At 53.0% G+C, this 22,719-nt stretch overlaps 8 protein-coding genes across 8 annotated transcripts; 2 read left to right on the top strand and 6 right to left on the bottom strand.

Annotated features, from left to right (window-relative positions):
* Positions 1 to 1,574: 1,574 nt before the first annotated feature.
* J7T55_004510 (uncharacterized protein) lies at positions 1,575 to 2,561 on the bottom strand (the record flags this gene model as incomplete). Its single annotated transcript, XM_053130208.1, has 1 exon — positions 1,575 to 2,561. The coding sequence occupies one exon, from the start codon at positions 2,559 to 2,561 to the stop codon at positions 1,575 to 1,577; it is 987 nt and encodes a 328-aa protein (XP_052991439.1).
* Positions 2,562 to 3,538: 977 nt separating this feature from the next.
* Positions 3,539 to 6,499, bottom strand: J7T55_004509 (uncharacterized protein; the record flags this gene model as incomplete). Its single annotated transcript, XM_053130207.1, has 3 exons — positions 3,539 to 5,754; positions 5,809 to 6,301; positions 6,437 to 6,499. The coding sequence occupies 3 exons, from the start codon at positions 6,497 to 6,499 to the stop codon at positions 3,539 to 3,541; spliced, it is 2,772 nt and encodes a 923-aa protein (XP_052991438.1).
* A 1,643-nt stretch (positions 6,500 to 8,142) lies between these two features.
* J7T55_004508 (tyrosinase central domain-containing protein) lies at positions 8,143 to 9,529 on the bottom strand (the record flags this gene model as incomplete). Its single annotated transcript, XM_053130206.1, has 4 exons — positions 8,143 to 8,398; positions 8,462 to 8,504; positions 8,565 to 9,247; positions 9,324 to 9,529. 4 exons carry the CDS (start codon positions 9,527 to 9,529, stop codon positions 8,143 to 8,145), a joined length of 1,188 nt encoding a protein of 395 aa, XP_052991437.1.
* Positions 9,530 to 11,263: 1,734 nt separating this feature from the next.
* Positions 11,264 to 11,678, bottom strand: J7T55_004507 (seed maturation protein pm25; the record flags this gene model as incomplete). Its single annotated transcript, XM_053130205.1, has 2 exons — positions 11,264 to 11,356; positions 11,418 to 11,678. The coding sequence occupies 2 exons, from the start codon at positions 11,676 to 11,678 to the stop codon at positions 11,264 to 11,266; spliced, it is 354 nt and encodes a 117-aa protein (XP_052991436.1).
* Positions 11,679 to 12,567: 889 nt separating this feature from the next.
* On the bottom strand, positions 12,568 to 13,515 carry J7T55_004506 (RNase III domain-containing protein; the record flags this gene model as incomplete). Its single annotated transcript, XM_053130204.1, has 3 exons — positions 12,568 to 12,711; positions 12,781 to 13,010; positions 13,083 to 13,515. 3 exons carry the CDS (start codon positions 13,513 to 13,515, stop codon positions 12,568 to 12,570), a joined length of 807 nt encoding a protein of 268 aa, XP_052991435.1.
* A 445-nt stretch (positions 13,516 to 13,960) lies between these two features.
* On the top strand, positions 13,961 to 15,931 carry J7T55_004505 (uncharacterized protein; the record flags this gene model as incomplete). Its single annotated transcript, XM_053130203.1, has 1 exon — positions 13,961 to 15,931. One exon carries the CDS (start codon positions 13,961 to 13,963, stop codon positions 15,929 to 15,931), a length of 1,971 nt encoding a protein of 656 aa, XP_052991434.1.
* Positions 15,932 to 16,508: 577 nt separating this feature from the next.
* On the bottom strand, positions 16,509 to 18,077 carry J7T55_004504 (uncharacterized protein; the record flags this gene model as incomplete). The annotated part of the gene is made up of 2 exons (XM_053130201.1): positions 16,509 to 17,881; positions 17,948 to 18,077. 2 exons carry the CDS (start codon positions 18,075 to 18,077, stop codon positions 16,509 to 16,511), a joined length of 1,503 nt encoding a protein of 500 aa, XP_052991433.1.
* Positions 18,078 to 20,889: 2,812 nt separating this feature from the next.
* On the top strand, positions 20,890 to 22,647 carry J7T55_004503 (oxalate decarboxylase family bicupin; the record flags this gene model as incomplete). Its single annotated transcript, XM_053130200.1, has 3 exons — positions 20,890 to 20,966; positions 21,043 to 21,862; positions 21,928 to 22,647. 3 exons carry the CDS (start codon positions 20,890 to 20,892, stop codon positions 22,645 to 22,647), a joined length of 1,617 nt encoding a protein of 538 aa, XP_052991432.1.
* Positions 22,648 to 22,719: the final 72 nt, after the last annotated feature.

Genomic DNA, 22,719 nt, shown 5'->3' with positions numbered 1-22,719 from the left:
CGGCTGCATCAGTCAGTTCCTCTTAAGTGGCAGCATGTTCGTCTCATCAGCAGCTGAGAGACTTGTAGACGCAGGCGAGGCCAATCCCAGAGAGCAGGCGTTGTGATGTACACAAGGTCAAAATGGAGGGAAGAGGAACAAAAAGAGGCGAGGTGAGGCGCGGTGCGGCGCAACACAACGCCATCGGCAAGACGGGGCAAACGACATGATTAGCGACACGGCTAGTCACAGGGCAGATCAGGCGCATGCAGGTTTGCCATCCAAGCCGTCCTCAATCATTTCCAGATGGACGGGCACAGGACTGGTAGGTGGGCAGGATCTACACAGTATGGATCTGCAGGATGCAGCCCCTCCCTGCTTACAGAATTGCAACGAAAAAAAATGGGTGGCATGGGAATGGACATGGGCCCTGCCTGTTTGGCCCGCCTGTCGGTCTCACACAGACATGTGGGAGATGGGATGGCGGCTTTGAAAGGTGCCTTAGTACCCTGAGATGGATCGATTGGGACAAGCTTCACGCCAGAGGCGCGATGCGACTTTATCCGCGAATCCTACCCAGGCAGCGAGACAGGCATGGCGAGACAGTTAGAATAAGCATAAGCCAGCCTATCTGCAGTCTGTTCTCTGCTCTGTTGTGATCAGTACGGTTCAGTACTTGGTCACACAAGCAAGGGCGAACACTGAATTCGTCACTGTGTATCTCCTAATGCTCCACAAGAGATGTCATCATCCGGATGGGGGTGTCGAGCTTCTCTTTTCTGCTTGGGCGGGTTACTGTGGTTCGATTACTTGATCACTCTACCCAGTAGCTTCAAACAGCCCTCCATCCAATCCTGCCCTTTTCCATCCTTTCGCCAAGACGCTCATCAGGGATGTCCTCTCTGGCTTATCTTACTTTTCCGATGGCTCTCGCAACGGTGTCTAGGCCAGAGCAATAGGACCAGTATTATGCCATGGTGCCACAACGAACGAGAGATGGCGTTCGAATTGAGTTTGAGATAACGTGCTTCCAGGGTGCCTGCCCTGTATGTATCTTTGTATCACCCTCACTGCAGACTTTAGTCAGGACCTGGGGACGGTTCCCATACAACGGGCCCCCTCCCCCCACTGGATGCAGTCATTTCGAGCCTATGCGGCCTGGCGGTCCTCCCTTGGTCCCCATCAGGCCCATCCGATGTCCACACTTCACCGAAGAGCTTGGCTGAGCGGCTAGTTGTCGCACCGCCGAGGCCGGCTGCAGGTTGATCACCTCCCTCTCTCCTTTTGGGCAGCTCCCCGAGCTCTGCAGCTTTCATTTACCTCTGACACCTCACCGGCCGATCCAAATTCGGACCCAAATATCGAAATTGGGATGTCTCATTGATTGTCGGCCAATTGGCAGCAACTGGCAGTCAGCAAGGAGGACGAGTCGCATTTGTGCACCACACAGGGATGCAGATGGCGTTCTTCCAATGAAATCGTCCGTCGGATGGCAGGCCCACGGTTGCACCCAACGCGGCTCAAAATCGGTTTGGACCGCCGTGTTACTTCAGGGATGGCGCTGTATACACTCAATCCCACCGACCAGGATCGACTCATTGCGCCTTTGCACTGAAAGGGCAGCCCGGCCCGCTCAGCTGAGTCTTAACGAATTGTTCATATGACTTATCCAGTGCCCTGATGTCCTCCTTCCGTTTATTCGCCGCCGCCTCTGGCAAGGTATTCAGCGTCTCAATGAATGATAGCTTAGGATCAGGCATAAGAGCCTCCGTTACGAGAAAAACCGTCCTTACGATGAACACGATGACGGCCGCAAGTACCGGGTGGGTAGGCTCCATGCGGAACGCACGCAGCGTCGTCGGCAGCGACAGCGCGCGAGGGAACTCGAAGCCGAGCCATCGCAGGCCTGGGGGAAAGTACCGGTACGCGAAGAGGTTGAAGATAGAGATACCGATGTACCGCGCCCGCTCGTCGTACTCTCGAGGCGTGTTCTCGTACGCCTCGCAGAAGGCCATGCACCCCTCAAAGCTGTCTGGGAAGTCCTCCACCATGCCCCGGCCCTCGACCCTGAACAGTGGCGCCATTTCCCGCCAGAAGTGGTGGGCCGCGATCCTCTGCTTCTCGCCGAAGCTCGAAAGGCCCAGCCGCAGCCGCAGCCGGTGCATCAGGATCGCGCTGAAGGCCAGGGTGTAGATGTAGTCTTCATTATGGGAGAACCTCCCGGGGTACTGGCGGGCGAGGCCCGCGTGAAGCTGGTTGATGCGCTCGACGGCGGCCTGACACCGCCGATCGCTTGGACCGTAATACCACCAGGTCATGTTATACGTCTCTGTCTTCTCGATGCGGTCGGCGGCCTTGTGGACCACCTTGCCGCCGTCCGAGCGCCAGACCACTTCGGCGCCGTTCGTGGTCACGATGAAGTTGGGGAATGTCAGCGAGTAGACCAGGTAGTTTGCAAAGTCTGAGAGATGATAGCTCGAGGTAAGCCGCCAGATGAGTTCGTAGTCGACCTCTGGGTCGAGTGAGTCGATGGCTTTTGAGATCCAGTGATAGCCATTTTGAGAGATCTGGGAAGTCATCATGTTATTCGGTATTGATGTATAACAAGATTCCAAAGAAAAGAAAGAACGAATATAAATTTTACAAGCAATTCGATTTAAATAAGCTTTATTCTGGAAAGAGAGACAGCATCAGTCTTGGATTGCTTAAGTACTCAGCCTTGAGGACATACGAGGCAAGGGTCGCCGGGGAGTTAGGGAACGTCTTGGCCTCGATTCGTGGGTACACGAGGCACCGGACGCTTAGCTATCCCCGATCCCCGACGTGATTGTGTGACAGTGTTGATCATATTATCAATGCCCTCTCTAAAAACGGTCGCCTATAGGAGGGGTCGGAATTCCGAGGTCATGCCCCAAGCTAGAGACAGTCCACGTCTGACAGAAGAACGCTTTGTGGGATAGTCTCCTGTGGGACAATCTCCTGTGGTCAATGTCCTGTGGGATAATGTCCTGTGGAGCAACGTCCTCTGAGACAAGGATCTGTGGGATAATGTTCCGTGGGATAATGTTATGTGGGATAATCTCCCCTACGATTCCAGTGGGATAAATAGGTGCCCTCTTGTGTGCTGCATGATGAACTATAAGGTTTCACAAGACCGAGTAAGCGTATGTGTTTAGACAAGCCTTGCCTTTGTCTACACTGGGGTCACGGCGACATAAACCACACAGGGTGTCATCGGAGGACTGTGTCAATCAGACCCAAAATTGAGAAGAAACTACCTATTCATGTAAGTATCTAGTTTCGAAGTTCCATTTCATGATGTGCCCATAGTGAATCTCCCACTGTTGAGGTCTTGCTTGCTGTGTAAACAAATCCTAGAGGGCAAGACCACCGGATCCAACCGCCCCAGGCACGAGAATCAAGCAATCAGCATCACTTGAAAATTTCCAGTTCTCCAGGTGCCAAATGCATCCCAGAAGAGAAAGTGAAAAGGCCTTCCATCTCCTCGAACGGCAAAATGAACTTTGCAATGGATCGACATCACTCTCCGATCGCCCACTCAAAGTCCAAACAGGTTCCTCAACTCAGCCACATCCAGCCTCGAGACGCTCTTGGCGCCCTTCTCGCTGAGCGCCGCGTCGACAAGCATCTTCTTCCTCTCCTGCAGCGCCACAATGCGGTCCTCTACTGTACCGGCAATCAGTAATCGGTGCACCGTGACAGGCCTCTTCTGGCCAATCCTGTGCGCTCGATCAATGGCCTGCTCCTCAACGTAGGGGTTCCAGAAGGGCTCAGTGACGATGACCTGGCTTGCCGCGGTAAGGTTCAGGCCCGCGTTGCCCGCCGTCAGCGATACCAGCATGACCTTGATGGTCGGGTCCTCCATGAACGACTTTACCGCTGCCTCTCGTGCCTTCGGGCTAATGGAGCCATCGTACCGGGTGAACTTGAGCTTTGCCCGCTCGATGGGGATCTCGACCAAGTCGAGGAACGAAGTCCACAGGCTGAAGATCAATGTTTTCTCCCTTGTTGGGCGGATATCTTCCAAGATTTCCATGATCGCGTCGATTTTGGCGCTGGATATGAACTCTTTGCGCAGACGCTCCTTGTAACGGTTCATTGCGACTGCGCTTCGCTGCGCAGCTTGCCTCTGATCAGCCAATGACAGGTACTTCACCTTGGTGCCTTTTCCCTTCTGGATGTCGCTCATTCTCTCCGCGACTGTTCGGGACCTCTTCCGGCTATGAGCTCCAAGCATGCTGGCAGAGATCTTGCGCTTGGGAGTTCGAATTTCGAGCTCGGAGTCGAGCTCATCATCGGCACCATCCATCTGGAAGATTGCAGACTCGCCAATGTAGGCCATTCGTCCGTCTCCGTCGGACTCATGTTCAGAATCGTTGCCTTCGTCGTATTCGTTCGCATCATAAAAATCCCCCTCGTTATCAGAGCTTCCGTCATCAGAGCTGTCGTCAGAATCAATGACGAAATCTCTAAGGTTACCGTATCTGTCGATATCGTCCTGGCTGATTTCATCGTCGTCGCTCTCTGAATCGGAATCGGGCACATCATTGAGAAGGTTGTAACATATGATGTTCTTCGGTGTGATGCTGTGCTTGCACTGCTCACCAGGACAAGGGACGAGGCGATTCTGTCTAGCCTTACTTCCATCGTCATCGTCTGGCTGATCATCACCAAGTTCCTCGGACTCTGAAACAACCACACTTGCGCTGAAGCAGTTCGCGCAGATATGGTGACCGCAGGGGTGGATGATAATAGGGTTTTCTGTGACGCTGCTGCAGATAAGGCAATCGAATTGATTCTGCAGTCGCAGTGCGTCCACCACATCGCGTGGCAGACCGCACGCCAGCTTGATCATCTGTCTCTCGTCGAGCTTCGTTCCTTCCGGAATACCACGATTCTTGAGAAGGAAGGGGTGGTCGCACGCCTGACGTAATCGCAGCAGCAGTATGAGGATATGGATGTAATTCTTCATCACCGCGCCATTCACCAGGTATCGGTTGAATTGCAACTGTTGCTGCACTTCAAGAGCCTTGTAAAATTCTTGCTGCTCGTCATCGAATGCCGTATATGCTGGTTGATCGGTACGGGGTGGTAACTCGATGATACGCTTTCCGTCCAGCTGGCTGTCTTTCGTTCGACGTAGTGTGAAACTTCTGAAAAGGGCCTGGAGCTTGATCATGCCTTGCTCCTTGACATCCCCCTCCCAATTTCTCAGCGGTCTGACGATGTCCTCGCTGAAGCGTTCCCATACGTTGTAAGGTGGGATGTTCAAAAAACGTATAAGCGGGAAAATCTCTTCGGCCCTATTCATGAAGGGAGTGCCAGTCATACAAAGCCGATACGTTGACTGAATCTCCGCTGCGGCTTTAGAACCGTAGGTGAGCTGGTTCCTGATGTTGTGTGCTTCATCCAGAATAACGCGATGGAACTTTGCGTTTTTGGCCAAGATTCTCAGCTTCGCGGGCTGGTTGTGCTCGAACTTGTTCTTGTACTCGATTTGCAACTTTCCGTATGTGCACAAAACGATGTCATACTTAAGAATGTCCGAGACCGTCCGCAATTTGGCATTCGGACCGTGAAGTACGAGAGTTTTGAGTTTGTATCTCGGCTCGACTTTTGTTAAGATTTCCTGCTCCCATTGTTTAAGGAGTGCTAGAGGGGCAACGATGAGGGTCGTCTTGCAATTTCGGTCTTTAGATGGACGCGCCAGTATCAATGCCAAAGCTTGCACAGTCTTCCCCAAGCCCATGGTGTCTAAAGCATCATCGGTCAGTCATTGCAAGAAGTGCGCTTCAGTCTGTGACGAACCTGCAAGGAGACCTCCTTTTTTCTGTCGATCCTTTTCCTGCTCGATCAGCCAAGTAAGGCCGATCTTCTGGTGTTCCAAGAGGGTGCAGGACATCTGTTTGGGAGTCTGCTTTCTCTGGTGCGGAGGAATATCCAATTCTGGCAAAACAAGCAGGTGTTGGACATTGTCTTGATGTCCGCCATCTCGTGACTGTTGCGGGCTAGGCACTTGGTCTGCACTGTTCGTGGGCGCATGTAAAGGAGTCGACGGGTTAGCAAGAGGGGGATGCCAGCCACTTGCCGCTGTAGCTGCGTGGGTGCGCCTGTGAGGTTGGAGCGAAGAAGAAACCAAGTCGGGTCGAGAATCGAGTAGACGGGATTCGCTTAGAGCCGACTGCTGTCGACGTTTGGCTGCATCTCCTTCAAAGGTCGTCGCGATTTCTTCGAACTCTTTCACGAGCTCTCTCGCTTTTCGCAAACATCCCTCAATGACAGGCAGACAATCCTTAGGATCCTTTAAACCTTTTGTGATTGGGTTCAAGACCTCCGTTCTGATCGTCTGGCTTTTATCTGGCGCACCAGGAAAACGATACTTTTCGCTCAAATTAGAGGCAGTCTGAGAATCTCCAGGTAAAAGCCCCGAACTTACCTCGACCTTTCGAAGAAATGTGGCGAGTCGGCCCTGTAGACTTGGGAGTTTCTGGCGCTCCATCTTGTCTTATGCGAAGAGAGTAGCCAGGTGTGTTTGAAATTGAGGTCGTGTGAGACTTTGATCAACCATCTCGTGGCTGAAAAACAGGTTATGCGTTGTTGAAGGTAGTGGTCAGGAAGAGATGGGCTCAAAAGTGTGGTGCCAGGCGAGTTGCGTTGGGTAGGAAGATGGACGAAAGTCAAAGACACTGGACGGCCCCAGTGCCAATGCTGTGGTCAAGAACTTTAGAAAGGGATGGAAGCCTACCCAGGATCGTCAGATCAGACGAGAGTGGCTTGACGTTTTCCTCGGCATGAAAGGTTTCTGGGAAATGTTGAAGGGTTCTTCGAAATGTTGGCGGGTCCCAGAATTAATACATTAGTAACCTCCCTTTGAGTTTGGGAAATCCTTGATCTTGAATCTTCTTCCCTTTTCTGAGTATCAGACCTTGTGATGGTGACTGACGTCCCGGCCTGTTCGTGTGTATGGCCCAGAATGTCCGGTCCACGCGAGGGCCACGATCAGAATTTGTCCGTAGATGCTATCCGAGAGACGCAAGCCGCTGCGCTCACTCTGTTCTTGCTGGACTTTGCTTAAATACCCGTTGTGCTGTATGGAATGTGTAAGTGTGTACATTGAAAACCCTTTGCACCACTCGAAACTGGGTTGGGTTATCACTGGCCGGTCCCAATTGAAAAGTCGTAGTCTCTAGACCAAGGGCACTTTCTTCGGTGTCATGGCCTGCAAAGCTATCAAAATTGGAGCTGAGCTATTGGCGGCCTTGCCTATATACATATCCCAGAATAATGATCCCATGTGAGGCCATCCTATGTAAAGCTATCCCATGAAAAGCTATCCCACGTGAGGTTATTCCATGTGAGGTTATCCCATGTGAGGTTATCTCATGTGAGGTTATCCTTTGTGAGGTCATTCTATTGGAGACTTTCTCTTAGGAGGCTATCCCACCAAATACTACCTGAAGTCAGTAGTCTCATGGGGGCTGTGTCCTGTCGAAAGTTATTTTGCAGCTATCTTAATTAGGCATTTAAGACTCGGATATCTGAGGCCCTGGGGCCATTTGAGTAATTAGTAGATGCCAATAGGCATGAATTCTGTGGCTACTCGAATATGTCTGTGTTTCTGGACGTCATCCCAACAAAGAAAGCCCCCGATCATATTGTCCAGATGAAGCCGTCTCGCCTATCATCACCCGAGTCTCTCGTGAGCTGCAGAAAGAGAGAATTAGCAATGAGCACTATAGACTTGATTAGATCTCAATATCCAAGGCTCTTGAGTAGTCGATTGGCGACAGACTTGCCAGGGGCTCTGGCGGGTACAAAGCTCATCGTAATTATCCCCCGGGCCGCCGCGAGGTATCCTATCCGTGTCAAGCAACTGGACAGGCTAGTCAGTCATCCAAGTAATTAGAGACAGAATACTTATATGCCCAGTCAGATAAAGGCCCAAGCAATTGTTTACAATTAAAATTTTGGCATTATCTATCCAGATGTATCTATCGATGCTACCCCAAAAATATTTAATGTTGCCTGGTCAAAAAGACTTCCCTGACACCTGAGCAAGGTTCTTCGAATCCTACTCAGAGCGCAAGAGAAATCCCATGTCACTATTGGGCGTCATTAAAGCTGACGCTCGTGACGAGAAAATTAAGTGTAAATATAGCAGAACGGAGCGCCTGTGAAGCCCAAAGTGCTCCCTGCCTGGCCAATTGTGATGGGAGGCGACGATGTCAGCACGCCCATGAAGAGCGCATCCGTCAGCGACCCATTCCGACTAGGCGGAACGTTGCCTCGCGTGATCGTTGCACCAACAACTTCTGTCCGATCCTCTGGGTGAAGGTTCTGCCAGATCCAGAACACTCGGTCGATCATGGCGTGGTGGAGGAAGAAGATGGGGTCGCCTCTGTGGAGCTACGGATCAGCGTCTGTTTCTCATGCGTCTTTGCTATTGGAGTATAGATCTTACGGGCTGTTGAAGAGATCTCCGCCAGGGTCGCCACTTGTAATAACTGTAACACCAACCTGATTAGCAAAACGATCTCGCCTAGTGTTTACCTTGGACAACTCACAATGTGCACCGCCATGTACACCATAATCTCCAGCTGAGTAGTTGCCCTGCATGGTGAACTGGAAACTCGAGATATCGTCATGGAGTGTCAACAGATCCGTCAAATTCTTCTCTGACGTCCAACGCGTGCTGGTCCAGTTCGTGATGTCCCGTCGCAAGCATCTCGGGTTCCACTTCAGAGTATCATTCGCCGGCATGGCGACAATGCCCGCAACAGTCAGCAGCGGCTGGATTGGCCCAAGGTTGACCGTCATGTCGCGGAACGGACCCTTGTCGACGCAGCCGCCACCATCTCCAGGTGGTATACAGTTCCCTGGGCGGCCAGCCGTGCAGCCGTGCGGCGCATATACCCCGTTTCCGCTCATGCTCCAGTCGCTGCCATCGAAGATCTCAGCGCCCAGCGGATCATCCGCCGTCTCGGCCCAGTCCCAGTACGGCAGGGTGCCCTCATAGCCGCACTCGCTGATGAGGGCCTGCTCGTAGTTCCACGTGAAGAGGCGGTGCCACGTCAGGAAATTTGCCGTATTGTGGATCGTCTGCGTCTGGTTGATATGGATGGCGACGAAGTCGTCGTATCGCGACTTTGCACCCGCGGCGAGGCGTGGGTCAGTGAGGGAGGGCTTTGACATGAGGCAGAGTGTGGCATTGATGTATGCCATGCGCTGCTCTCGCGACAATCTTGTCCTATGTGGAAGCAGGTGAGCGAAGGATTCCTATGAAGGGCCTCGGGTACGATTGTTGCCCTGCTTGACTTGCTCACCATTCTTGTCTCCTGGCTGCCGTTTCAAAGGTACAATTGCTACTGGCTGGTGTTGCTTGAGTTTGGGCATAGTCCTGAAGAATTTCGAATGCTTGGCCGGCGAGTGCGACACTCCGGCGCTCGTCGTGATTTGCTCCTTGAACACCTATGGCCAGAACCAGCCAGAGCAGGTGGACCCAACTTGGAACGAGGCGAAGAATGAACATAATCGGAACTATAACCCCAGGCTTGGCGTTGGAGTCAGTAGTTTGATACAGATCGACCAGACGAGATAAACCTGGCTGAATATTTGTTGCATACTTCGCCTTGGCGTATGGTCTACTTTATATAGCTTGATGTTGACCGCTGCAGGACATCACGGATCTCTTATGTTTACTTTCTGTGCACCCGAGCGACTCGCAGGCTAGGGTTCTTTCCTGCCACGAGAGATAATCATCCTGGAATAAACTTTGCCGTTGTCAAGAGAGTTCTGGTACGCCCCACTCACTATCTTGTTTAACGGCCCTCAGAACCCATTCATGGGTGTTGCGGCGCCGAGAAAGGAGTTTGCCTAGGCACTAAGATTGCACACACGAGCGTTAATGCGATGTGATTTGTAAGAGACACAATCCTCACTTGCTGGGAATGCCTTGTCAGTTACATATTATTCCTTCCGGATTGGTTCAGTAAATGAACAAAAAGTGGTGTGGCGGCTCAACGGACCACAGAGTCTTCCGCAAATCCCGTCCCCCGGATTGTCCATCGGGATGACAATTCTCCTGAATCAAACAGAGTTTATCCCGGGATGTTGGGCCATTCTGGAAATCTGACGTCCTCTGATTGACTCGAATGAAGATAGAAATCGCTACTAATGACCCAGAGTTTTCAATTCATCATTACTAGTACGTACATATGTAAGCCGTTCGTGATATCTTCTGTGCAATATGCAGGCCGTCCGAGGCCCTATAAGCTTTCAAAAAGCTTATCTGCTGGTTCGCCCGTTCCCCTGAATCGATTGAGTTCGGACTTAGAGTTCGCAGCGTATTCAGAGACCCGTCGTCACTCATCAATTCACTTGAAAGCACGACTCTCAAGTTCACCGCCCTGAGTCAGATAAACGGACTGGGTCATCATATTGAAAGAAGCTCTAGTCTTCGTATATAGCAAGTTCGTCGTAAGTCTGGAATGTACCGCACTGAGTCAGAAGAACATTTAGCTTACCGTTGAACCTCCTAAGGTTTGTTCTGTATGCGGGCTAAGTATGATGCAAATCACTTCAGCCAAGAAAAAGGCACGGCCCGTAGTACTTTACGCAACATCGACATAGATGATCTCTACCTTGTCCAAATAGACCGAGTCTGGAGTAGTATTCCCTTGCATTTGAGTGCAGGGCTAAAAGAGGGACGCAAAACGTATTGAAAGTCCCTCTCGCGGGACTTGGAACGCAGGACAACATGAGTCGGCAGCTACGAAGCGTACCTAGGCAGTGAGACCGAGCACATGCAGATGAATACGACTCAGTAAAGCGATGCAGGCAACAATCTGGCAAAATCTTTCAGAAAGCTAGACCTCTGGAGTTCAGTCAGGCCAGCTGGCATCATTGATTGTGATCGAGCAAAGAGGTGTTTTGGATGCGATAGTACTAGGAAGAGGCTGGTGTGGGGAAGTGTCTGTTTTCAGACTTTCTGGCCTTCGTTGAGACCGAGTCTGTCATGGATTCAGCGATCAAAAGCGTTACCGATGGCAAGATTGAATTTTGAGTTTTATACGCATGTCAATGAGATGGATAAAGGCGGCGGCATGGGAACCACTAAGGCTATGATTGTCATTTCATCAATAAGTTTTCCGAGTTACGAGCTAGTTAAACACTTGAACAGGATGAGATCGTTTTCTTTTTCAATCTATGCGCATCCAATGTTTCAAGAAAACAGTTCAAATTCCCATCAATCTCGGCCTCTACTTCACTGATCTTTTAGGCGAGAATTCTGATCAGCAATAGACTGAACGACCGACGACGTAGTCCCAGCCCCCGGTGGCTCTCCCAACGCCCGAGCCTATGCCATGAAGGTCAGCTAACTTGACAACATCTTTCCTTTCGAAAAGCCAAAGACTCACCTCGGCCTTTTGTACCTCCGCCGCATCCTCTCTTGTGATCTCACTGACGGGCTTTCGAGCCAGGTCACCAGCTTTCTGGAAGAAAGTCTGCTGCTTGTCGTAAATGCTCTGAGACGTTGCCGCAGGTCCGCCCTTGACTGGGCCAACGCCTGTCCTGGCTGTTTCCTCTGACTCTATGTTTGAGACCTCGGCCTGGGAGAGGGGAGCTCCTTCAACGGCGCGGGTCTTGAGTTCGTCCTTGGGTAGAGTGGTGTCGGCCATGATGCCCAGCTTTGGCAGGACTTATTGGTTTTTATGCTAATTATGCGTTTGCGTGCAAATTAGAGTTGGACAGCGTCAATGTGAAGCGCTCAGAGACAATTTTATCGAATAGATCGTGCGTAGGAGTGAAATCGGACGACTGACTGTTTCGAGAGAGATGCGGTTGGAGGCATACTGAGTCTATAGAACCGGGGCGATTTGTTGATCAATCATGATCTCATGTTGACGCCTGCTCATGTTGATCTAAGGCAGATGAGTGGATCGTCCATTTCCCTCGTGTACATACGCTCAGGGGGTCTCTGGTTGGTAGGCTAGGTATCCTACCTTTCGACTCAGGGCATGATGGTCGCCTTGAGAAACCCTAGGAGATATATCAGCGCCTTCAAATATCTTCGAATCGAATGACAAGGCAACTACTTCAATCTCAGCTATCTACAAACACCTCCGTAGCAATTGGATATGTGATTCCTTCACTAAGCATGAGACCAAAACTTCCTGTGGTCGTTAGAAATATTGATTGGGTGCATTCATTACCAAAACAGAAACGGACTCTCGGGTTCACTTCGAGGTGAGAGATGATATTTAGACCCTGTCACGGCCTGGCTTCACCAGCCCGAAGCCAGAGCTTATGCGCGGCGGTTGCATTTATACGGACGAGAGCCTCATTCATTGGTCTGTGGCCGTCATCGTTGCCTGTATGGGTCTAGTGTTCTTGCGAATAGCCGTATGTGTTAAGAATTGGCCTGGAGCGTGATACGTTCGAGTTACGGTCGTAAGATTCGGCATGCGTCTTTCTCAATGTTTTGGTATTTTCCCCGCCATTGCTGAGGTCTGCACATGATTCTTTTGTGAATAGTACAGTATGTATAATACACCGCCATGGGCTCGCTCATTGCTTGATCCTCCTGATAACTCTTTCTCGAGCGAGTTTGCTCGCAGCCTCCGCACCGTGCTGCAATGATACGGCGCCAATGATGGCAAAAATAGATGTGGCGAGTACCGTTTCTATACCTGAGCCTTTCAGGTTGTCGGGCTACGAGTACAGCAGATCAGTCGGTGTACTACAAGGCAGTAGTGGCCGATTGCATAGGGGTCAACTCACATTCCTTGGCTTCCAACGCATGACATCGTTGAGCCTGTTGTTCAGTCCGACAGAAGCCAGACCTGATAATGAAATAATGTCTTGAGGTCGAGTCATGCTCAGCTTGTCGACGTTCTGAAGGGCGGGGGATTCGTAGTGCTTTCGTTTCCATGGGTCACCCAGGTGGTCATCTGGCGTCCGTGGAGAGGTCATAATCTCGTTCATGGCCTCGAGGACAATTATTTGTCGTCCTGATGAAAATTGACCTGTTAGCCATGTCCACCAGGCCCAGACGACTCTTGTAGCCGAAGAATGTCACGTACCGTAGAAGGCCAATCTCGTGTTGAATCCTCTTCGGCCGAAGTCGAAACTCTTGTGCGTGACCGCCAACCACTTCAGCTCCTCTGGCAGCAGTTTCGAGCCGTTTCGTCCAAGAAACCGCTCGTAGAAATCGTCTAGCTTGGCGGGATCCTCGTTGACATGCCATACGGACCGGTGCGGCACCTTGGGAACGTTGAGGGAGAAGCCGTGGATTCCCTTCAGCCCCTCTGGTGTATATGACCACCTTGGTCGTGCCTCCTCTATGTCCGCCTCCGATATGGGCTCGTTCAAAGGGTCATCTTTCTCTCGTAGGGCAGTCGGGTGCCGTGCTATTTGGTGATTCGCGCGGCACGCTGGTCGAGCGACGGTAGGTCTGAAGGGGCGCAGAGCTTGTCTGGAGGTCGACCAGACGGAGCGGGAGGTGTTGAGCGCCATGGGTCCTGTGGAGATGGGAGGAAAGAGGCTGGCGCATTCCCTCGTTGTCGAGCTGTGCTGGCGGACTATGATTCTGTCACTGACTGCGATAGCTCGCGCGACGGTAACTTTTTCAGAGCTCGCGGCAGGCAGGACAGGGGGTGGGAGCCGTGCACGGGCCCATTCGGTACTCCAGATCCGACCCACCAGAGCTTGGTGCAGCGCGACTCGGTTAAGCTGCTTCTTACAGCACCAACCGCGCCCACACCCGCGCGCCCGCGACGTGAAGGGCCAGGGAAGCGCAATTTGATCGCGTCGTCAGCAAGGACTTCGCATTGGACGATCCAACCCAAGTGCTTGGTTGGCTGGCCGGCTGGGGAATCTGTCTGTTCCATATTATGACTTCCTTTACTGCAATACAATGCCTCGATAGCAATTCGCAATCCAACATTTTTCTCCCAGCAAGATGTTCTCAGCAGCATCTCCAAGTGCGCCCAGTTCAAAGCAACAATGCAGTGCTGCCCTGCTGAGCAAGCTTGCCAAAGTGCTTCCCAAGGGCCAGAAGTTCACCATCAACCACCTCTCTACTCCGCCCACTCGCACTGATGCTCTGCACTCAGCTCCTCCTGATGCGCGTCCCGATCGAACATACCGAGAATCCCACTTCCTGGCCGTCAGCGTAGATGCGACTGCAAGACTGGCTTCCTCGAGCTCGCCCTCGTCGCCAGTGACCCCCAAAGCCGCCCACGACTCCAATTCAACAAGTAGACAGGTCTTGGTCCTCGGCCTCGAGATCTACATTTTCACAACAGCCTGGGCCAGCACTTTCTTCGTATCCAAAGCCGATTCGACTGGCTACCTGAGCCTCCTCAATCTGCCGAAGGGAACACCCTCTCCGATCCGCGAAATCAGCTCTGCCTTCATATCGTACCTTGTCGAGCAACGTCGTCGCAACAATGTCCAGACCATTGTCAGCCTTTTCGCGAGGGCTCAGAACCAATACCTGTTTCCCGGGAGCGTGGAAAACAGCGACAAGCACGTCCTGGACGACCGAGGCTTGGTCAGATGGTGGTGTCGCGTCCTCAATTCCCTGATCGAAACACAAAATACGCACGAGGACAACATCTTCCGCCCTTCGAACAAGACAGGTAATTGGGAAGATATCAAGGCCTACCTGGTTGTTCCCGGTCTCGATGCCTACGATCTGCGAGCCTTCCTGCCCCGAACACCTGCAACATCTTCCAACTGGGTTCTCGGTCATCCCTTGGAACGTATCTCGCACTTCGCCAGGGAGTACGATTGGGTACCGCCCAGGTGTCTGGTGCCCAAGTTCCCCGACGATCCAAAATCTCGCTTCCGCGATGAGCTCGATCTCGAGGCCTCCAAGTCGGCGCAATACGAAGAGAAGGGACTCTGGCGAAGCGCTACAACCATGGACCAGTTCTGGGAAATGATGGCGTTCCGACAAGAGTGCTCAAGCGGGCACATGACAGGATTCATTTGGGTTGTTCTTGAACCATATGGTTGGGCCGAGCAGAATACAATCGCGGCTATGTCGCCTTCCAACTCTTTGGTCACACCAAGTACTTCATTCGATGGCTCACAAGTAACACAGCCATCCACTCCCCCAAGGAGGCGAGACGTGCTTTTGAGTTCGACACCAAAGACAAGCCCCTTGAAATCAGCAATGACCCCGGGCTCCACGCAGCAAACCCCCACAAAGCAAAGCCCTTCCAAGAGCAAAGGCGAGACGAAGCCGAAGAAGTCTGTTCTGAAAGGGCCAATTATCTCTCGTCCGCCGCGCGTCAAAAGGCATGCGCGCAACTACGTGCCGGACATACCCGTCTCGACTTCATATTACTACTGGCCTCCAGAGGGGCGAGGAACCCGGATTGCTGCTGAAGCCGATTACAAGAGAGCGGTGGACTTACTCACCAAGCTGGACTTTGAGACCCTGGAGCTGGCCAGTGCAAGCACTAGGAGATGGATCAGTGAGGTCGGCGGCGGTCAGAAGTGGGCCATGGAGGTTGTTGGCCGGCGGCCCTTCACCTCCGCCCCGAGTGTCACGGCATCAACTGCGATCAACAACATGGCCAACCTAGTGCGCAAAAAGGGACAGACAGCTGCAGGCAGTGGGGGTGTACCGGGATCAGCCTCTGCGGCTCCGGCTCAGGCCGAGGTCACCATGCTTACAGCGAGGAAGAAGGCCAAGAAAGATACAACGCCACCACCAACATCAGGTGAGGATGCTGATGCCTCTTCTGTCAATCTCCTTGTTCCACGAAAGAAGCGCAAGGATTCGGGCTCCGAAGATTCGGCCAAGGTAGGCGGCGGTGCGGAAGCGACAGCGGTCAACGCCGCGAGCGTGACAAGTGAAACGCCAGCTGTGAATACCCTAGGTGGCGGTTTAGTGCGAAAGAAGCCCAAGACGGCTTAAAAGAGTCATACTTAACATGATATTCTTCTTTTGGAGAAAGAACACGTGGATAGTGGTCTTGGACTCTAAAGGTACTGGTGGATACCCCATGGCATGAATGTTTACACGGCGTTGCGTATGGAATTATTATCATTAGCATATTCGAGACAGCAATCGAAGATGAATTGCCCCAGAAGAGACTGACTTCTGAAGGAGATTTGCCCCGCACATGCCCCTGATCCTGCCTGCTTCACCGTAAACACCCTACCTAACCTTACATGGTACTCACCAGTTGATAAGACGGTAAGAAAGGGGTAAATCTACCAGATGCTATCCCACCAGAGGCTGATTCCCGGAAAGTTTCTATATGTGAAGTTAGTCCATACGAGGTTGAGCAAAGGGCTATCAAGTAAAAGGCTATCCCGTAAGAGGAACCCCCCCGGAAAGGGTTCTGTATTGGTCAAGTTGTACTTGAATGTCCAGGATCCCCGTGGCTGTAGATCAGTACATTCAATAAACTCCAGACGACCGATGTGGAAATCTGTACGTGTTGTATGGGTATCTTGAGAGGCTGGAATATATCTAATTTGAGCAGCCTTCACACCCTCCTTCGCTTAGCGCTGGGCTTTTCACCATCACTCTCGGCCTTCGCCAACTCGGCCAGCTTCGCCTTTACCGAGTCTGCTGCATGTCCCAGAAGTACCTTCTCTCCTATCCTTACATCCAAGGCCATTCGCTGTCGCATCAACTTCCGATCTGAGCCGTCGACATCCTCCTCGTATTGCTTCAAATCCTGCTCCAACGTCGTGCCATACTGCCCTATCCTCTCCTCCAATGCCCTGGCGATAGCAGAATAAAGTACCTTATCCCGGGCAGCCTTGTCAGGCACCGCCTCGGGCTTGACCTTCTTGACGGCCTTGAGCACAACCTTGAGCTGTTCAACCAGCTCCTCGGGCGCATCCGCTTTCTTCTCGACCTTGCTCACCCTGCCCTCTGAGTCGGGGTCGTCCGCCCCGCGCTCAATTACAAAACCGTCCTCCAGCTCGTCCTCGTCCAGCGCGCCGAGAGCCTTCTCCCAGTCCTTCGCTGGTAGCGGCAACTCAGCCTTCAGGGCCGCGACCACGGTCTCCCACGCGAGATCAACGAGGTTCCACCGCCTGTGCGTGACTGTAGTGTAGCCATACCGCCGCAACAGCTCGCCATTGCTTAGAGGCCCGTAGTAGTTGAAAATTTCCTCGCCTTTGGCGATTGGTCGTAGTGCGGTAGCAGTGAGCGCTTGCTCGCCATGCTCGATGTGTGCATTAAAGGTAGCATCGGCGTTGAGGATGTCCGCCATAGGGACCATTCCGAGCATCGTTTTGCCCTCGCGGTCCTCAACCCACTCGTCTTCCTCCTCCTCTTCGTCCCGCTCCTCGTCGTCTTCCTTCTCCAGATCAAACGCGTACGCCATGATGATGCTGCCCATCCTGAAGGCGAGCTGGACGAGCTGGTCGTCGCTCAGATCTGGCGAGCCCGCGGGAAAGAAGACGTCGCTATGAGCCCGGACGACAGGCACGACCTTTTTCCGCATCATCTTATCCGCCTCGTCTCTGCCTACCTTGCTTGCGACGGGGCTGGCCTGCAGCTCGGCCAGCTCGTCGGCGGCCCAGAACATGGGCGTGCTGAAGTCGCTGATGGACGGAAGTACCTCCAAGTAGGGCTTCCACGGTGAGTCGACACCCTGGAAGTACTCGTAGATGAGGACCAGGATGAGCGAGGTCCACGAGTCCTGGGACGTGTCGTTCTCATCGTCGCTGTCATCCCGACCCTCCTCGTCTCCAACGTCCATGTCCTGGTCAGCGCCATTCTGCTCCTCAGGCGGGCCGAACAGGCCGGGGACCCTGGTGGCCAGTGACGATGTGTTGGTGCAGATGATAGATTTGCGGGGGATTGTGAAGAGGACCGTGTCCGGGGAAATGTCGGCTTTGGCGACTGCAGCAGGGCGCGTAAGTCTTCAGCTCAGCTAGTGATCTATCACAATATGTGTTGCTTACGCACCTATGCCACGGCCTGCTCCTTTGCCTCGCAGGTCTTGTATCTCGATGTCATCGTGGAAGGTGGTTCCTGGTTGGGCCCTGAACCAGCTGAAGAAATCCGATGTTTTCTGATCGAATGTTTGCGGGGCCATGACTGGTCGGTGCCAATTAATGAGCTGAAGCGAGCTACGCCGTAGAAATCCAGTCTGGTGATGTAGTCTCGGTCAGTCAATTCGTCAAACTGGTAATTCGCCAGTCAATCACTCAGCCTATCCACCAAGGCTGTGCTGCGTAATAGCGAGAAATCACAAAATTTCAGTGTGTGACGCCCCACACCCTCCCACACGCACACGCACACACACCCACAACCCGTGCAGATCTACAGGGGATGGTAGGGCGGGACAAGGAGGACATACCAAGCTTTTAGTGCCAAGGCGGCTCGGCGATGGGTCAGTGGAGAATGGCACTCTATCCCATCTTGGCACCGTTGAGCTCTAAACTTGCAGCAAGGTGAGGCTTCACCACATTGGCCATGTTGTTGAGTATACTTTTCGACATCACCACAGCCTCAGCCCAGGCCAGCCCAACGCAGGCCACAGCCTGCCGCATCTCGTCTCGTCTCATCTATTCGCAGAGCATGACATCAAGATTCATCCAGCACGCCCAGACGGCCACCGACGAATCCGTGCCCGTTTATGGAATCCCAGCCCAGCTGTGGCCAGCGCGACTGAACTCTATCCAGATCGTGGACCCAAGACACAGGACGATATAAGCTGGGATGATTCAGGTCGTCGGCAGTTGAGGCAGAGCTGACAGCTCAATGGCACCTGGCGATGCCACCCCGTCCAAGCATCTACCGTCCTTCTTGCTTGGCCAACAGGGCTCCTCGTCCCAACCCTTCGTCCCGTCGTCAAGGAGTCTGGCATGACCCGGTGTCGGTTTTGGAAAGGCTCTGTCTTGGCTGCGACGGTGTGTTATGCGCAGCAAAGTAAGGTGCATATGGTGCCGTAACAGCATTGTGTTTTATTGCCATCGCCCAGACAATGACAGGCGCGCGCCATCCACGATCCTCGTCGCCGCCGCCGTCGCCATCGCCGTCACCGACGCTATGAGCTAGACACACGGGCCTCGCTCACCGAGCACATGCCATCATCTCCCAGAGCTCGCCCTGGAGCCGTTGCTCACTGCCGTCCTTCTGGATGAACGTCCTTTCTATCTGCAACGGCCCCCGCAAATTTCCTGAGATTCCTGAGATGCACACCTCATGCTACCAGCTAAAATTGGCCGATCTTTTGGGCACGCGGTACTACGGGTTTGCGCCCCGATGCCACCTCCGCAGGGGTTCCCCAGTCCATCCTCCCTTTTTGTCCCTTTTTCCCTTTTTTCCTTCCGCATCCGGTAGTGGATGTTTTGCACGGTTTTTGTCGACAAAAATATGGTTTGCCTTACCATGCAGGTTATTTGTGTAGGTGTCTTGCATCAAGACAAGAATCTGCCAAGATGGATGGAGAAGTCTCACTGCTTTCCGCATGTCAGTTGACGGCAACCCCGACAATCGACCAATACGGAGTGTGAAGCGTATTGCAGTACAACACCCTCTTATATTGGCCCTGGTCTTCTGCCCTTGTCTGTTGTGGCAGTGTGAATGCCGGGTCTCGTCCGGAAATCCGAACGAGCACGCCTACGGCACGACCAGGCCACGCAGCCGACCTTAACGCCGAGTAAACGGCTCGTCTATATGCCAGATAGTATCTGCTTCCGGATGCTGCAGACCTGATATGCAGAAGAACACATGGGGTTACTCATGAAAACTTTCACCCAACCCAAAGCTGCCGGAACAGACGGGCAGACTTCTGTCAAGCTTCTCGTCTGTTCCAATAACGCCTATGGGATGAAGGCAGTCGGCGGGATCTTGCATGAGGGGCCAAAGCTTGTTATGCCCAGATAATTTCCGAACGGGAGACACGGACAATTTTAGACCTTTTCCATAGCATTCGGGCAGCGGTTACCGAGTCAGCAGGAGGCATGCAAACAGCTCCAATCCATGCACCGGTAAAGTCATTTCCCATCCGTTCAATGGCTCCTTCAACTTCACGCTCGTGCCATCCATGTCGATCGTTACGCACCACCTACGATGCACTATACTGTAAGTACGTGTAAGTATGCACTAGTACTGCTACTCGGAATTAATCTCACCGTCATTGGGTGCACGGTTGAACGCCGAGTTAACAGCGAAGGTGCTCTCGCTCAGCACTCTACGGTACTAGTTTGCCAGCATCCTTGACCTCTACCACCTTCACATAACACCTGGTCTTCACAGTTTAGTCCCGCGAGATCCCATTGGCGGCGTCTCATTTTGGCTGAGTATTCTTCTTGTCACGACCTTTCGTCCAATACAGAAACATGACATCATGAAGCCTTTATGCTTAAACAGAGTCAGGACTATGCTCAAAGCGCAGAGAAGCACGGCCATACTGCGCTGTTTTATTCTCACCGCCCACTTTTTAAATTAATCAACTCTATGAAGCTACATAGCTGCCCAGAGAGCTCAACGGGGTGGGATCCATGTGGATCTATATGCAGTGCTCCATGGGCAAGGGCATGCATCATTGCTACGCTATTCCCGGCGATGACCTCCTCGGCCTGTCCACACTACAATGATTAGTGACTTAGAGCCACCAGGTACCCAGGTACGTGACGCAGGTGCCCACCACAGGGGGCTGTGTGGAAGCTCGATGTCAACATGTGCATCATGACTACCATAGCTACTCGATAGTTTCCTGAATCTGGAGTATGAGGCACGTAGGTTGTATAAGAAGGCAGCATCTCCGTCTGTAATCTCATCCTTTGTTCATCATCCAAACCACACTCACTCATCACTCACACTCTTTTGTACCTTTCCAATCATCCAGTATAGCATCACAACCGATCAGACCTCAACATCACCATCTTCCAGTCTTCAAGATGTACTCTCGCGGATATGTCCTCACTATGGGCCTGCTCCAGGCTTTGCCCTTCTCCCACGCCATACCCGCCCCACAGTGAGTCTCCTTCCACTAGTCGCCACCATGTACCCAACATTACCCTTAGTTTTCATCTTACTAATGCATACTTCAGAATGGGAGACTATGGTGAGAACTCGGGCTCAGTCGGCGGCGTCGATCCCCCAATCCCAACCGTGACGGCCGCTTCTGGGTCATTGTACGGTGGCGAGGATCTTCTTGGTGGCAACGCCGCCCTCCCCGACGTCGAATCCGATTCAGCCGTCGTCGAAAACCCTCAGTTCGTGGATGGTCAGTCTGCGGACAGGAAGCTGGGCCTGTACCTTGACTTCAACAGCGTCGATGCTCCTCAGCCCGAGAGGGGAGGCTATGGCGCCACCGACCCCGGCCCGCGTACCTACTACTACGAGAAGATCAACCCCGACGTCTATGCCATCCCCGGAACCGACAGCGGTGATGTTCCCCAGGCCATGTGGCCCCTGGGAATGTCCCACAACCGCGCTGGCTCCGACCCCGGCGCTGGTTGGGCACGCCAGCAGAACCAGGACGTCCTGCCCTCTGCCACTGCGATGGCTGGTGTCGACATGAGGCTCGGCCCCAACGCCTACCGTGAGCTTCACTGGCACACTGCCAATGAGTGGTCTTTGATGCTCAAGGGCTGCGTGCGGGTGTCCACAGTCAACGAGAATGGTGCAACCATGGTGGACGATGTGTGCGCTGGAGATGTGTGGTTCTTCCCCTCCGGCGTTCCACACAGTATCCAGGCCTTCGACGAGGGGTGTGAATTCCTGCTCGTCTTCGACGACGGCGCCTTCTCTGAGGATGAGACCTTCCTTCTGTCCGAGATGATGGCACGTACCCCCGTGAGCGTCTTGTCCAAGAACTTCAAGGCCGACCCCAGCGCTTTCAAGAACATTCCTCAAGATGAGCTATACGTAAGTTTTTGCCTGTCTCTCACTTCAATCTACAAGAAATTCTGTGCTAATTTTGGAAATTTCAGATCTTCAACGGCACACCTCAGCCCAAGGAAATCGACGACACCCAGAACCTCACCTCTTCCGGCGGCTCGCTCGACGGTACCGCCAACTCCTACACCTACCACTGGTCCGAGCAGAAGCCTTACGAGACTCCTGGCGGCTCCGTCAAGATCCTCGACCCAACGACCTTCCCTATCGCCTCTAACTTCGCCGCCGCCCTCGTCGTCGTGCAGCCCGGTGCCATGCGTGAGATCCACTGGCACACGACCTCGCCCGAGTGGAACTACTTCCTGCAGGGCTCTGCGCGCATCACAGTCTTCAAGGCACCCGAGGCGGCCCGCACCTTCGACTTCACGGCCGGTGGCGTTGGCTACATCCCGCAGGCTGCCAGCCACTACGTCGAGAACACTGGCACTGAGGACGTCATCTTCCTCGAGGTCCTGCAGGCTCCCAAGTTCTCCGATGTCAGCGCCGCCCAGTGGCTTGCCCTCACCCCCAAGCAGGTCGTCGAGGACCATCTCGATGTGCCTGAGGGCTTCTGGGAGAACCTGCCCAAGGAGAAGGAGTACATCAAGCAGGGCCCTCTCAACATGACCTCCCTGGCGACCGCATCCCTTGATGGTGGTGACGCCGCTTCCGCGACCCCTAGCTCGACCCCGAGCGCGACCCCGTCTTCGGTTGCCAGGAGTATCAAGGCTGGAAGTGTTCAGGAAAACAAGAGAGAGGTCACCTTCTTTGCTTAATTTATGTTTGGAAAGGGACAATTGTGAGAACAATTCTTGTGTATATATTCAGAGAATATTCGTTGCAACAGC

The sequence above is a fragment of the Diaporthe amygdali genome (assembly GCF_026229845.1).
Source record: "Diaporthe amygdali strain CAA958 chromosome Unknown NODE_22_length_803717_cov_65_427750, whole genome shotgun sequence".
Taxonomy (NCBI): domain Eukaryota; kingdom Fungi; phylum Ascomycota; class Sordariomycetes; order Diaporthales; family Diaporthaceae; genus Diaporthe; species Diaporthe amygdali.
This window is presented reverse-complemented; position numbering and strand designations above follow the sequence as displayed.